This window comes from Balaenoptera ricei, chromosome 12, assembly GCF_028023285.1.
Source record: "Balaenoptera ricei isolate mBalRic1 chromosome 12, mBalRic1.hap2, whole genome shotgun sequence".
Classification (NCBI taxonomy): domain Eukaryota; kingdom Metazoa; phylum Chordata; class Mammalia; order Artiodactyla; family Balaenopteridae; genus Balaenoptera; species Balaenoptera ricei.
Window position 1 is genome coordinate 68,193,267 of NC_082650.1, and position 15,331 is coordinate 68,208,597.

Genomic DNA, 15,331 nt, shown 5'->3' on the forward strand with positions numbered 1-15,331 from the left:
AGATTCTAAGTTTCTAGATCCTGACCTACTCATTCATGAGTTGCACTATAATGTAGGATGCAAAAACCAAAGTTGGAAAACCCCCAGAACCTACTGTATAGCACAGGGAACTCTGCTCAATATTCTGTAATAACCTAAATGGGAAAAGAATTTGAAAAAGAATAGAAAAAAAAATAATGATGTGGGCTTGTATGATTCCATTTATATGAAATTCCAGAGAAGGTAGATCTATAGAGATAGAATGCAGGTGAGTCGTTGCCTGAGGCTGGGGGTAGGCATGGGGAGTGACTGCAGTGGCCGTGAGAGAGATTCTTGGGGTGACAGGACTGTTCTAAAATTGTATCATGGGATGGTTACACAACTTCATAAATTTACTACAAATCACTGATTGTTTCATAGTTGAAATTAATGAATTTTATGGCATGTAAATTCAACCTCAACAAACCTGTTAAAATTTTTTAAAAAGAAAAGCCCCAGAAAACAGGATGCTGGGTCCTCCCATTCAGGCTGGATCAGGCCTTTTCTTTTTCTTCTGTTGTTCAGGTGTGTGAGAAAGAGAAGCTGTTGTCGGAGAGGAATCAGCTGAAAGCGTGCATGGGGGAACTGCTGGACAACTTCTCCTGCCTTTCCCAGGAAGTCTGCCGAGATATCCAGAGCCCCGAGCAGATCCAGGCCCTGCATCGGTACTGCCCTGTCCTCAGACCCATGGGTCTCCCCACAGCCTCTGGTATGAACCCCGTGCCCTTGGGCGCGGAGCAGAACCTTGCCGCCCCCCAGTGTGCGGTGGAGGAAAGCGTGCCCTGCTGCTTGGAGCAGGGCACAGCGGCCCCCGGGCCCCCCTGGGCGCCCAGCAGCACCTCAGAGAACTGTACTTCTGCTCGGAGGCTGGAAGGCACTGACCCAGGAACCTTCTCAGACAGAGGACCTCCTCTGGAACCCAGGAGCCAAACGGTGACCGTGGACTTCTGCCAGGAAATGACTGATAAGTGTACAACCGATGAACAGCCCAGGAAAGATTACACCTAGTGACAGCCTGCCTCCTAGTTCTCAGCCCTCTCCCACCCAGGTGTCCATGGGTCAGCCTGCGGTGCCGTTTGTCTGTCGTCTGGAAGAACCAAGAAGGAATTTGGTGCACACTACAGCAGTCTTAGCAGCAATACTGTTTCCAAGTATTCTCTCCTCCCTTCAAGCAGGAGCGATATATAGTTAGTTACCTTCACGATGGTGCTACCCCTTGCTCAGGCAAGGAAAGACGACAGTGACAATGCTGTCTGTCTGTGGGTTCATTTCAGTCTTAACAGGGATAGACTATAACACCTCTAGGACCCAACCACGGATTTTTTTTCTCAGTGGCCCATGTCACAAACCCTATCTCAGGAATTTCTTCTGAATGTTCAATTTTTTTCATTGAAGACAGCTTCTATACACATCAAAGTTTTATAGCTAGACTGTACATATTATATATAATATATATATAAAATATATATCTCTCTCCATATGCAAAAGTCCTGCATGCCTCAATTTTCTCATCCTAAAACTGGAAACTTCGTTTCTCGTTTATAAACAGGTTCCAACATTCCTCTTCTTTTGTCTCTGACGCTAGAACTAGTTTGTAACTGTTAAGATGGTCGTTTTTCTTGCTTCACCGTTCACTTTCAAGTTGTGCTTATTTATGGACAGAATTCAATGTTGGAAGCTTTCTTTGAGGTTTTATTTCAGACCTTTTTTTGTTGGTTTGGTTTGGTTTGGGCACCGTCAGATGGTGCCAGTTGAGTATCGTGGGTTTGGTTTTTTCTTGCAGATACTGTACAGTCAAGGTCAACTTTGCCACTTGCACTGAGTTTTGGGTCAAACCTATTTTCTTACATGAAGTTGTCACTTCAGTATAACTCAAGTAAACTGTATATTCTTTGCTTTTAGTTAAAAAAGTAAAACAGTTAGCTAATTAAAAAAGCACTCAGGTGATAATTATGTAGGAAAAACAATCTTGCCAAATAATGAATTCATTCTAGGATGCAGACAATAATCTGCTTGAATATTTTTATATTTCACCTCCTCCCCACCTTTTCCTAAGCAAAGTTTAAATGCAGAGAGTTCAGAGTTGATGCTGGATGTTCAGATTCCTAAGTGGGGAAAGAGTTTGGACGTCTCACTCAAAAGCGCATCGAAACAGCAGGAATCGTGATTTTGTACCAGAACTCAGCAGGCATTGGCTCCTAAATAGCAAGTTAGAACTGTTTTCTCAGCCCAGGAGTAAGTCCCATTCATTTCAACACTTCCCCAGGCCTCTGCTTGCTCTCAGAAGCACAGGATAATAGGAACTTCTCCATCGAAGGACTTGGCTGCTGAGCCACCCAGCTTCCCAGCCCCAGGACCTGCCTCCCCCGGGGACTCACCTGAGGGGGTCTGAATCACAGCCCTGGGGTTGCCGCCCTTAGGTGGCCGTCCGGGGGTTAACGCAGCTGGCCCAGAGTAGGAGAGAGCAGGACAGATGTTAGCCTGAGGTCTGTCCCTGACGCAGGCAAAAGCATTTCTTTCTCTCTTCTTTCTCCAAATGCTTTGAGTTGAATTCTGAGGTTTTTCCACCCTTCTCTGGTCCGAAGGCAGATTTCATTCTGAGGCTTTGGACACGACATGGCCAGGAGCCCTCCGTACCCCCCGCCCCCGCCCCACTCACCAGGCACACACCTTACCCTCACCTGATGATCATTTCCTTCTCTTGCTGCAAAACTAGTCGGCTTGCAACCCACAGAGAGCAGCTTCCCTTGGCTCAGGGGGCACGTTGGCCCCTGGCCACGTTTACAGGAAGGTGTGCCGGACGCCACAGCCGGCGCAGGGGAGAGATCAGCTCCCTCCCTCCTCTGGGCCGGCTGCAGGAAAAGTCCTGAACAGTCTGATGTGGGGATGGGGTGGTGGGCAGTGGGGACTAGGTGGTTGATTTTGTTTCTTTCTTTGTGCCATTGTTTGGACGATATTAAAGCTGCATGTAAAAGGGGAAATTAGTATATGACGTAGGCGAAAAGTGAAATCATAGTAACATATGTTTTAGTATTATTAACTTTTTTCTGTACAAATATTAGTGCTAAATGTTTAAATATGTATGAATGCCAGAAATTTGTTGGTTCATGCGGTAGGATTAAAAAAAAAAAAAGGCTTTTCTTTGAAAATAGTTCCACTTTTAAAACCTGCCTCTGGGTTTTTGTTTTTTCTCCTGTGTGTATGTGTGGTGCGTGCTTGTCTGAGACAGATTGTGATCCAGCTCTGAGTTGGAGGTACCGTTTTTCTTGTGGCTGTTGGGATTTCTTGGCCTAGAAGAGTTCTGTGCTTCACCGTGAGGTTTGCCTTTGGGAAGAACTGGTGACAGCTCGAATTTAAACTCGGTGTGAATCACGTGATCCATCACAGGTGTGTGTTCTGGTGGAAGAGTCGGCCAACAGTATTATTTTGGTTTTTTAACTCTCTTGTTGCCTTTTTTAAGTGACCTCCTCTTCTTTGGAAAAAGGAATGTTTTCTGCTCATATCGTAACAAGGTCCAAACCAGCTCGTTGGCATGACTGACCCTGGTACCAACACATGTGCATCTGGCAGTCTTGAGCCCATTCGTGCCGTCCCCGTTCTGTTGTCCTGCGCGGCAGGCCTCCCGCTGGGGGATGAGAGGGGTGTCCTCTATTCTCCTCCTTGCTAACTCAGCCCACAGCCTCCTCCCACCAGCCCCTGCCTCGCGTTTCTTCCTCTGCCCCAGTCACACCCCTGCCACCCTGGCCGTGGGAACTGGTTAAAAACACTGCTGGAGAAACTGTCTTTCGATTTCTTAAGAGATGTGAACAAGTTGTTGGGATTTGGTTCACTATCCACCAGGAACAAGCGACTGGCTTTGTGCAATTGTTGACGTGACGTGTCTGTGTCTCTTACAGCTCTGAACTGTGTGCTTGTCAAGATTATTTCCGGGTTGATTCAAAGGGAGGACTAGCTGGGGACCAGAGTCCAAGTTCCCTCAAGTGGAATTTTAAAAACCAGCCTGTCTCCTTTCCCTTAGATCCCTTAGTGCAACTCGTGTCTTTTCTGAAAGAGAAAAGCAAGTTAACAGCAAGGAATAGCATCTGCACGGCATGGTGACATTTAGTGGTATCTTTAAGGGTCCATCCTTACAGATATAAAGGACTCTCCAGCTACGGAATGTTCAGGAGGGTCCCTGCGACAGGCGAGTTGTGTCTCCAGGTGGCTGGGTCAGGCGTGGGCTGTTGGAACGGGGACAGTGGAGGTGGCCCTGTGGCTAGTTAACATCCGCCTGAAACTGGTCCTCCCCTCGGATCTGCCTTTGTTCTACTTGTGTCTCTCTGGACAACCTCACTTCGTTCAGGTTGGTCAGGCTTGGGCAGGTGCATGCTTTGCCGTATGTGTCTGTTTCTCTTCGTTATCCGGGGGTGCCTTGAATAAAAGAACTTCATGACATACTGATTCTGGAACAAAACCGTTGCAAAAACGAACAAAAAAAGAGCTGGCAAAGTCAGTAGCCCACCTGCTCCTTCTCTTCTGGGTTCCCTAACAATGACTCAGGCGTCAGAGGTGATGCTGCACTAGGAAATGTTATTTTGTATAGTGTACAAGTAATTTATTAACTGTCTTTCTAAAGGTATGCTGCTTTTAAGATGCACTATGATTTTGGATTTAATCCTTGTGTTGCTTTCCCAAGGAAGTAAAAAAAAAAAAAAAAAAAAAAAAAAGGCTGGTGATTAGTATGTCAACTGCCACTTCTCCTTGAAAAGGAAGGCAGGGACCAGCAACAGGACTTGTATGAGGGGACTGCTAAAAGCCAGGTGGGCACACTGTGAAGTCCAGTATTACCATCAAGAGGTCTAAACCTACACTTTCTCTTTTAATGCTTTATGATTGCCATTAAAGAAGAAGAAACAAACAAAGGTGTGAAAATGATACGCCTTTTAAGAAACCACTGAATCCTGCCCCTTCAAGCTGATCCACATGCTATGTTGAGCATAATCCTCCCAAATGTGTAAAAGCCTGCAAAGCTCTTTCGAAACCCTATTAGCTACCTAGTTCCATACATTATACCCCATTTCAACTAGGAGCCGCTTAATACATGACTTCAAACTGTGCCACTAGTGCTTAACAATGATTGGAGGAGTTGCCGATCAAGAAGGCAGCCAGAATCAAGTTTTGTCCTCAAATCACTATAAATAGTCAAAGAAACATACTTTTTTTTTTTTTTTTAAGAATAAAGCTGGGACTTCCCTGGCGGTCCAGTGGTTAAGACTCTGCACTATCAATGCAGGGGGTACGGGTTCAATCTCTGGTCAGGGAACTAAGATCCCACATGCCACACAGCGCGGCCAAAAGATTAAAAAAAAAAAAAAGAATAAAGCTGCTCACTGGACCATGAGTTGGTCTTTCGTCCCCAAATTGAGGATTTTGCTGTAGGTTCAGTTCCTGGCGAGTCAGTCCTCAGATCAACGCCTGTGTGGAGTTGGCATTCGTGCGGGCAGTCTGTGTGCATGGGGGCATTGTGTTCAAGCTGTGTGTGCCGAATACAGCCCGAGCCATCTCCTGACCCAGGCATCAAAGACGGATGCCGTAGAATAGAATATATTTGTACACAAAACTGCGTGCAAATAGTCTTCTTTGTACATAGAAAAGACCTATTGTGGCAGATGGAGGATAAATTATACAACCGACGGTGCAAAAACATTTCTTGCAAAGAAAAGTGTATAGTATTTTCCTACACTCCACCCTGGGAGATAATATTTATATCACATGGATATCAGTGCATTTTCATTGTAATATGAAAAGGATGCTGCCATTTTGTAAAGAAAACCCACTTGGTTGCAGAGGCCCACTTTGTAGCTTTGATTGCCTGTTGTGACGTGGTGTGTGCATTGCACTCTCAAGCAATGGACAAACAGCTCTGACTTTCCTTTCCATTCCAGTGGACTGACCTCAGATAACACAGTGGCCTCCTTAGACACAGAAGTGCACCCAGAGCCTTCATTTCAGGTAGACTCCCCTGCGGTGCCAAACGTTCCCATGGGGACAGGCAAGAGTGAAGGGACTTGGACAAAAAGGGTTTTTCCTACAGTTAGATGCTAAGTCTTCTACCAAAACATGTCTGGAGACAGAGGGGTGACCTCCACATGAGTCCTAACAATGCATTTCGCATGTGTAAATGCTGGGATGCCCGTTCATGCGCCGAGGTAAAAGACCTGCCACCTCTAGTGAGTGATCGGGAAGCTTCCACAGGTGTGCAGGAGCTTCGGGCGCTGGTTAGACACGGTGAGCCATTCAAGGCAAGCACCACCTTTGCTTGTGAGGCCCGAAGGGCCCGTGAGAATTTGTTCCAGAACCAGTCTGATGCAAGTGCACCTCTAATCTATGCCTTACAAACTCCAGAGGCCATATTCAAAACAGGGTCTTCTCAGTGTATGCAAGGGGCTGCAGCCCCTCTCCTCTTCCTCCCCAGGTCAAACAATACGGACAGTTTTCACACATATCTACCTGTATAACCCTCTGTACCTCTCATAACTGGTCAACGACTGTAACAGGTTACATCAGGTGTTTTTCTACATACTTTTTACACAGATTCTATGCGATTAATGTAACTTAATTCAATGCATCATTTTATTGTACTAGTTCTTAGGCTTGTCTTTATTTTCTAAGTGATTGTGGTTTTTCTTGTGGTTTTTAACTGTAAAAAATGAAATGGCTGTTGATGCTTATTCTCTGTAACTAAGAATTTTTACCTTTTTGGGGGAAAAAAAAAAGCATTGCTATGAACTAATGAATTGAAACTTCATTTACTCATTGTAAATATACTATTGTGCAAAAAAAAAAAAACTCAGTTGAATTGCTAGTGTTAACTGAATTTTGTCTAGACACCATTTCTGTTGATGAAATAAAGACATATCATTACACATTGTAAACTGATTTTCTCTGATCCCTATGTTAGAGATTACAGAGCTGGAGGCCTTAGGAACTCTTTCCTCCCAGAGAAGCCACGTCTCTTCCTCTTGTTTTGACCCTTATCTGCTACCTGATTAATCTGATTAGAAATCTTAAAAATGTGATAACACTAATGCGATTCCTCAACTCCCAATTTAAAAAATCCCTAGTGCCGGGACTTCCCTGGTGGTCCAGTGGTTAAGACTCCATGCTCCCAGTGCAAGGGGCATGGGTTCGATCCCTGGTTGGGGAACTAAGACCCTGCATGCCACACGGCACGGCCAAAAAAACCTCACAAAAATCCCCAGTGCCTATGAGAGTAAACAAAAGGCATTAAGCCCAGTTTCCTGGTTTGGATATTGTGTTATAGCTATGCAAAATATCACCATTGGGGGAAGCTAGGTGAAGAATATTGTTTCTTAAGGGCATGTGAATCTACAATTATCTGAAAATAATAGGTTTAATTGAAAATAAAAAGGTAATGAAAGTAAATGGGGAAGAGGAAAAACCAATGCCAAGATACAGTGAATTGCAGGCAAGGATTTTAGAATTGTGATTAGGGTGTACATACATTTAAGCCAGAAAAGAATATTTGATCATTTGAGTCTTGGATTTTGATGTAAAGGGAAAACAAGATATTGAATGGTGGGCAGGCCAGACAACTTGAGTGCGCGGGACTCATAAGTGGTCTGGCCGAGCTGGCAGTGAGGATGGATTCACGTGATGGCAGGAGAATGCAGTGCTGCCGGGATCTGAGCTTCCAGAAGTGCATGGCCTTACCCCACCTACTAGGTGGGAAAACTGAAATTACCAGTTGCTGAACTCCACTCCCTCCACGGGCTCCCCACTGAGGCGAGGGCTTCAGGGACCATATAATGGGATTAGCAAACATGCACTGTTGTGAAACATCTTAGGTGTCAGAGGTAAAATAGAGTCCTTTGCCTGAAGACATGAAGTTATTCAATCCTTTCTAGGAAAACGGTGTCATGGTCCCAAAGTTTTCTGTAGGAAAACCTGGTCACTTAGAACTGATGATCATATGCACCTTCGACCCCAACATTAGTGCTTGTGGCAGGAATGACAACTGTGGTTTGATACAGAAGAAGGCCCTTATCTCCTGCAGAAGGGAAGCATTCGAACACGACCCAGCCCCAAATGGGAGGCAGCCATTCTCTTTCCTACCTTGAATGTGCACCTTAGGTGTGACTTGTATCTACTTCCAGAGCAGTGAGGAATCTCAGTCTGCCTACTCCCTGCCAGCAGGTCTGCTGTATGCTGTTTGGAAAAAAAATTGAGCTCGTCTTTGAAATAGTTCTAGAACTTTCCACCCTTCTCCAACTCATCACCCTCACCTCCTCAGTTAGGATGCATTGGCAAGACCATACTCCACGTCTAACGCCAGCTTCTGATGGTGCCCAGAGTGGGATGGGCTTCCAATTCTCCCCACTGAGCACCTCTGCCTTCCTGGTATAAATGAATACGATACTTCCTGGTATCAGAGAATCCAGGTCCAGAGATATGGAGAAAGCCGCGCATCCCACATCACCTTATGAAATTTCCTTTCATTTGACTCAAGAGCATGATCCCTTCTGTCCCTACACCCACCCCTGGCTCCTACAGATCCCAACATCTACTTGCTACTGGCTGCTTTGTCAACCAGAAAGAGGCATGACTGGTTCTCCGTGGCTAGTTTTCACTCCCTCTCCTTGAAGACAAATGGACCCGAGGCAGTGACCCTCATCCTAAAGCAATGGAAGGAAACCTTCAGAGACACAGCAACATTTACTAGAAGCATTACATTTTACACTGCATCCTTTTAACTTCTTTTTTTAACCTCTATTTGTGCTGTACAGTTGATGACCCTATAGAGGCTTTTGAGAGTAAAGGAAATTTAAATTACAAGAAAAGGTATGGGGGAGGTGGGGAACGCTGCCATATAGGCTCTTGAAAGAACCTCTCATAATAAACCTGCGGACAAGGCAGGACAGGACACCAGGGAATAAGGATTAGACTGGAGGGTTGCAAGTGACAGGTAACGTCTGGTCTTTGGCATCTGTACATAAACATGCATGCACTCAACCAACACTGGGCTACATACTGGGCATCCAAGATTTCAAATGCACAGCCTTATCCTGAAAGCTTTCACAGGCTGGTCGGGTAGACAGATGTACAAACAAATCATTGTGCAGGGGCTGCTGATGGTCACAGACAAGAGAGAGGGCAGGGCTTCCTGGGAGGAGCATGGGCCTCAGAGCAACTAGATCTGGGTCTGAGTTCCAGCTGCAAAACAGGCACTTCAGTTGGAATTTAGCTGTGGGGCAAGTCACTTGATCTCTCTGAGCCTTCTCTGATCTATAAAATGAGGACAAACGACGACTTTACACAGTTGCACATGGTATAGATAATGCGGCCTAAGTACCTGGAATATGGTATGCCCCTTAAAATGGCACCCATCTGGGCTTGGCCCCGGCATCGTTTTCATCCACCTGGTCTTCACAGGCTCTTCTACCAATTCATTGTGGAAAAGATCACACACCTCTTCACATCTCCACCCCTCACTTCCTCCTCTGCAAATTGGAACAGAGAAGACTCAGGAGCCGTTCGGGCTAGAAGCACAGACCAGCCCCAGCCAGCACTGGGCTCCGTTCTGCAAAATCCTGGGCAGTTACCCAGGGTATTAGGGTTCTCCAGAGAGACGGAACCAATAGGAGATTTTATAGAGAGACAGATATAGATATAGATACAGGTTGATTGATTGGTTGATTTGTTCGTATTGGCCCACACAATTATGGAGGCTAAGAAATTCCACAATTTACCTTTTGCAAGCTGGAGGCCCAGGAAAGCCGGTGGCATAGTTCTGAGAACTATAGAGCCAATGATATAAGTCTCAGTCCAAGGGAGAAGACTGATGTTCCAGCTCAAATAGAGAAAGCAAATTCACTCTTCTTCCACTTTTTTATTCTATGCAGGCCCTCAACAGATTGGCTGCTGGTCACCCACAATGGGAAGACGATCTGCTTTACTCATAGCGCAGCCGGGTTAGGGCACAGGAGGTAGGGAACAAACAGGAGGCAGGAGTCAGCCCATGAAGGCTTTATGTGCCAGGCTAAGGAGTATGGATTTTATCTCAGCAGGATATAGATGATGCAGACCTTTGTGTCTTTGGAACAAACTGATTCTCCCAATAACTTGAAGCCTTTGTTACAAGGTGTGTGGCCAGGGATAGGAGAGTCTGGCCACGGGATAGAGGACAGGGCTAAGTGGCTCCTTCCATGGGAATTAAGTCCACCTTTATGATTCTCAGAACTCAGACAGTAATGACCAGCCAACCAGCCTCACCGACTGGATAGTTAGTGGACATCACACAGCCATCCATGCCTCTGTGCTCTGTAAGAAGTGTTCAGTGCTTTTTCGATGCACCTCTCCTGGATGGCTCGGGACCACTGGGAGGGTGGGGAGGGTGAGGAAGTGGTGCCGGCTTCAGTCACTCCCCTGGAAGTTGGGAATGAGATTCCGCAGCACCTGCTGGCCCACAGTCATGGCATCACTACTGACGATGATCCCAGCAGAAGGATAAAGTCATGTGATGGCGAGTGTTTGCCAGTGCCATAATCAATATTTTATGTAATGGCATCTAGGGACGAACATCCAGCTGCTTCAACCCCAAGAAATGAGCTGACGAGAGGAAGAACACAAAAAGCTTCCCTCCAACTTCTGGTGTACAGACAGGAAGCATGTTGAGCCCAGGCTGCAGGCAGAGCTCCCAGCCTGCTCTGGAACCATGTTCAAGGGTCCAAACTGCTGCTGCTGCAGAGCCCGCTACTGGCAGGGATGGTAGCACATCTCACTCCTCCTCCCCGCGGATGGCGGCTCTTGCCCCTAGATTTTCTCTGATGGGGTAGAGTGCCTCCCTGGTGTATGGAGAGCACTGGACCGGCCTCAGGCAGCATGGCCAAGCAGAGCAGTGAGAGGCTGACCCCAGCGGTCAGGGAGCCCAGCTGGGAGCCCCCGATACACAGCCATTGCCTGATTCATGGTTCTGGAGGGGATGGTTCTCAGAGTTCCTCCTGCAGTTTGAGCTGACAAACATACAACTTCTATCTCGCAGATGCCAGCTGCTCCTGAGTCTGTTTTTTCTGGTCCCAGGATGCATTATTTTTTCATAATGGATGAAAGTTCTAGAAGCATGTTCTGAAACAAAGCAAAATAGACTCAAAAGGCTTGTAAAAGCCAGTCCTGCCTACCCACCTGAGACTCTTCGTGTGTCACAAATATCCCAAATCCAAAAAAAACTTCCTACAGAAGACAATCCCACCACATTGCCCCAGAGATGAACGTGCGTGTAAGAGGTTCTGTTCCCCAACAGCGCTGCGGCAGAAGATCTGAATCCCACCTGCCATCTCCTCCTCCTCATCCAGTTGTGGTTGTTTTGTCCAAAATCCAGGTCTAATACTAAAAGGCCAACCTTTTCCTAAGCTCCATCTTTGTCCCCTCCACAATTAACCAGAATTTTTGACTTTGCAGCAATGTAGAATGGGAAAACTGATCCAAATATGGATGTTCCATTTTGTAATAATCTATCTTAAAAATATGCTACACTTAGGTTGCCTTGTGCAGGGAGAGCAGGAAGCAGCAATGGGATATGGGAGAAGGACTTGGGTTGAGGCAGACAAGCTTGGGATAAAATTCCAGCCCATTCACTCACTCAGTAAATATTAATTCATGTCCCTGCTATGTCCCAAAGACTGTGCTTTACCACATCCTAATTGCATGACTTTGAACAAGTCATCTGTTTCCTTATCCTTAAATGGGAATAATCACAGAGTCACAGTGAAGAAGCCCATGGCAGTGTCTAGACCACAATCAGGGACTCAGTAAAGTGGGAGTCTTTCCTCCTCCTCTTCTTTAGACTCTTTGGTAATTGATATATTATGTAAAGCTCCTCTGCCAAAAAGTTCAATAAATTATAACAATCAACTCTTCAAACACCCATCTAATAACCCCTGTTAATAATGTTGAGTCAAAAAAACCTTCCCAAATGAGGCAAAGAACCTAGAAGTCACAGAGATTTTAGATTTAATATAATATTAAAATTTTAAAGACACCATACACAGGGATAAGAAATAAGCAGACTGGGAGACTATCTTTCAATACGTATATAGACAAGGAGTTAATACAATATCATAAAAGAGCTCCTAGAAATCAGAAGAAAAACAAATAACAGAAAAACAGACAAGGATAATTCATGGTAGAAATACAGATGGCTAATAAACATATGAACAACCTTACTAGTAATCATGGAAATGTAAATTAAGACAAACATTTTAGAAATGTTTGGAAATGTTATGAAACATTTCTAGTTTGTCAAACTGGAGGTCGGGGGAGATAATGTCTGATATTGGCAAGAGTGTGGGGAAAGAGTGCTTAATGCACTGGTAAAGAGAATCAATTGGTATAGCCCTTCCTGAGCAAAAATTGGCAGCATCTATCAAAATGTAAAATGTGCATGCCCATTAAAACCAATAATTCCACTTCTAGGTACCTATCAAAGATATATGTATGAAACATTCACTGCAACATTGTCTGCGGTAGAAAAAGCTTAGAAAGGCTAAATGGCCATCAAGTATCTTATGGTTCATCCATTTCATGGAAAAGCATGAGGCATATAAAACCGAGGCATCTCCATGGGTGCTGATGTGGAGAGTCCCTGAGACATATCATTAATTAAGCAAAAGCAAATTGCAGAGACATCTCTACAGCAGGATCACATTTATATTTTTGAAAAAAATAAAAAATATGTGTGGACATATATTTGTCCTCAAAGACAGATTGTGAATGCAGTGAGGAAGGTAGGGGAACACACCCCATTCTGTTCACAGTGATTGTCTTTGGTGAGGGAAGTGGGAATTGAGTCCAAGTGAGAGTGAGAGATGAACCCTCACATGGTCAGGTTCACATTTTACTCTTATGTTCTTCTACACTGCTTGAATGTCTTTCAATGAGCATGTATGACTTTAATTTGAAAAACAAGAAATAAGAAAAAGACTCTTCTTTCAAACGATTAATAGTGTTACCCCTGGTCTGAGCCACACTCCCCTCTCACCTGGACACTGTGCAAGCCTCCTAGCTGGTCTCCCTGACTGCACTCTTACCCATTGTCTTGGTCTATTTGGGCTGTTATAACAAAATACCATAGACTGGGTGGATTATAAAGAACAGAAATTTATTGCTCCTATTTCTGGAGGCTGGGAATTCCAAGACAAATGCACTGGCAAATTCAGTGTCTGGTGAGAGCTCCTGGTTCACAGACAGTCATCTTTTCACTGTGTCCTCACATGGCGGATGGGAAAAGGGGCTCTCTGATGCCCCTTTTATAAGGGCACTAATCCCATTCATAAGGGCTCCACCCTCATGACCTAATCACCTCCAAAAGGCCCCACTTCCAAATACCATCACACTGGGGATTAAGGTTTCACATATGAATCTGGGGGGGACAAACATTCAGACCATAGCATCTCTACAAGAGACTCACCAGAAACAGTGATTTTAAAAATATACGTATCAGACCACCACCACTCCTGCACCATCCACCTCAAATTCCTTTCCATGGCCTATAATGCCCGACAGATCAGCCCTTGCCCATTCCAACCTCGTCCCTAGCTCTCCCCTCCATGATCATGGCCCAAGGGTGCTCCCCAGGACCTTGGCACAGCTGGCACCATCAGCCATGCCAAGGTCCTGGGGTGGGTGGGGCATCACAGGCAGAGGGACCAGTAAGTGCAAAGGTCCTCAGCTCTGTGGAGCTACAGGAGAACGCTCTTTGTTAGCACTTTAATGTCACAAAAGATTGGAAGAGGTCGCAGGGCAACCTTCTTCCTAATGCCAAAATCTTCCTCCTCTACAGTGGTGGCTCTGAGCTCTGGTTGCACATTAGAATCACCTGGGAGTTTTAAAAAATAGTACTAGGGGCTTCCCTGGTGGCGCAGTGGTTAAGAATCCGCCTGCCAGCGCAGGGGACACAGGTTCGAGCCCTGGTCCGGGAAGATCCCACAGGCTGTGGAGCAACTAAGCCCGTGTGCCACAACTACTGAGCCTGCTCTCTAGAGCCCATGAGCCACAACTACTGAGCCCACGTGCCGCATCTACTGAAGCCCTCGTGCTCTAGAACCCGTGCTCCACAACAAGAGAAGCCACCACAATGAGAAGCCCTCGCACCACAACGAAGAGTAGCCCCTGCTTGCCGCAACTAGAGAGAAAGCCTGCGTGCAGCAACGAAGACCCAACGCAGCCAAAAATAATAAATAAATTTAAAAAACAGTATTGGTGCCCAGGCTCTATCTGCAGAGATTCTTATTAGGGCATTTTTCAAAGCTTCCCTGGTGATTTAAAGTAGAATTGGGCATTGAGGATTACTACACCACAGCGTCTCTGACAGGTGAAGACATTCAACGATGAGGAAAGTCTTCATCACAGAGGGTAGCATGGGTTCCTAAAACTCAACCAGCATTCTTCCCCATGCTCACTCGGCCAAACTAAAAATCTGCTCTCCATGCCCAATTAAGTCTTTCCACAAAGAACCAACCTTGACAGAGACTTATTTAGTAATCAACAAGCTTAGACTTGAAAAAACTGCGGGGTTTGGGTGACGGCAAGGGAAATGTCTTGGAGTATAAATCACGGCTCTTCCAGGTGGTTTTTCTGACCTACAATAGCGTGGATTTCTTTTGCATGACAGTTCTCTCTAAGGGGAACAAGTGGCAAAGCAACTGTGTGTGGTACCTACCAGAAGTCATTTCACTCTGAAACACCAACTGCTGCAATCAGAATTCATCTGATTGAGCCCTAAAAATTCGGCCCTCTGGGAACTGATACAGTGTAAGAAGCTGTTTACAGTCCATATATTGAAAGTGGATGCCAGCAATCCTTTGCTTGCTGCACTAATTTCCAGTGAAAGATCCCTCTGTTTGCAGTAAGTATGATGTGTCAGCTACAGTGCTCTGGAGCTGACGGCTGTGGCCTCAATCCCCAAGACTTCCACCATTTGGGGAGTGAAGTGGCCTGTCAATCCCCTAAGAGGCTTGGGGGAAAGTGACCATAAGTAGGAAATCTCTGTGGCCAAAGGCATTATTTATAATTCCTAGAAACATAAACAGGGAAGAAAGAGGAAGATGAAAAAAGAAAGAGGGCCTGTCACCTTCATCATCTTTTCTCCAAGGTCCTCAGCGAGGCTGGTCTCTCCCAAAAGATAATCTGAGATTAAGAAAATCTGCTTCAACTAAACACCGCCTTTCCTTCCTCAATTTTCTGTTAATACAAAAGGCTCCTCTCACATGGAGTGAGGTACAGGAGAGAGAAAATGATGAAAATGGTCATGCTGGTT

At 45.5% G+C, this 15,331-nt stretch overlaps 2 protein-coding genes across 11 annotated transcripts in view; one reads left to right on the forward strand and one right to left on the reverse strand.

Annotated features, from left to right (window-relative positions):
* Nucleotides 1-6,672, forward strand: part of BACH2 (BTB domain and CNC homolog 2) — a 364,827-nt gene extending 358,155 nt beyond the window's left edge. For both annotated transcript variants that reach the window (XM_059941579.1, XM_059941580.1), the window contains exon 7: nt 544-6,672. In XM_059941579.1, coding sequence (XP_059797562.1) covers nt 544-1,026 — 483 coding nt within the window. In that variant the 3' untranslated portion in view covers nt 1,027-6,672. The remainder of the gene's footprint in view (nt 1-543) is intronic.
* The window catches only part of GJA10 (gap junction protein alpha 10), a 40,153-nt gene that overhangs the window by 14,740 nt on the left and 10,082 nt on the right, over nt 1-15,331 (reverse strand). For 2 of the 9 annotated variants that reach the window (XR_009506208.1, XR_009506210.1), the window contains 3 exons: nt 9,768-11,142; nt 9,371-9,518; nt 7,493-8,226 (listed from right to left, as the gene is read on the reverse strand). Coding sequence is in view for 1 of the 9 variants with exons in the window: in XM_059941582.1 (XP_059797565.1) it covers nt 11,104-11,142 (39 nt within the window). In the remaining 8 variants the exon portion in view is untranslated. Of the gene's footprint in view, nt 1-3,736; nt 4,461-7,492; nt 8,227-9,370; nt 9,519-9,682; nt 11,143-15,331 lie in introns of those variants that run through there. The other 7 variants (XR_009506212.1, XR_009506209.1, XR_009506211.1 and 4 more) reach the window with 7 other exon arrangements.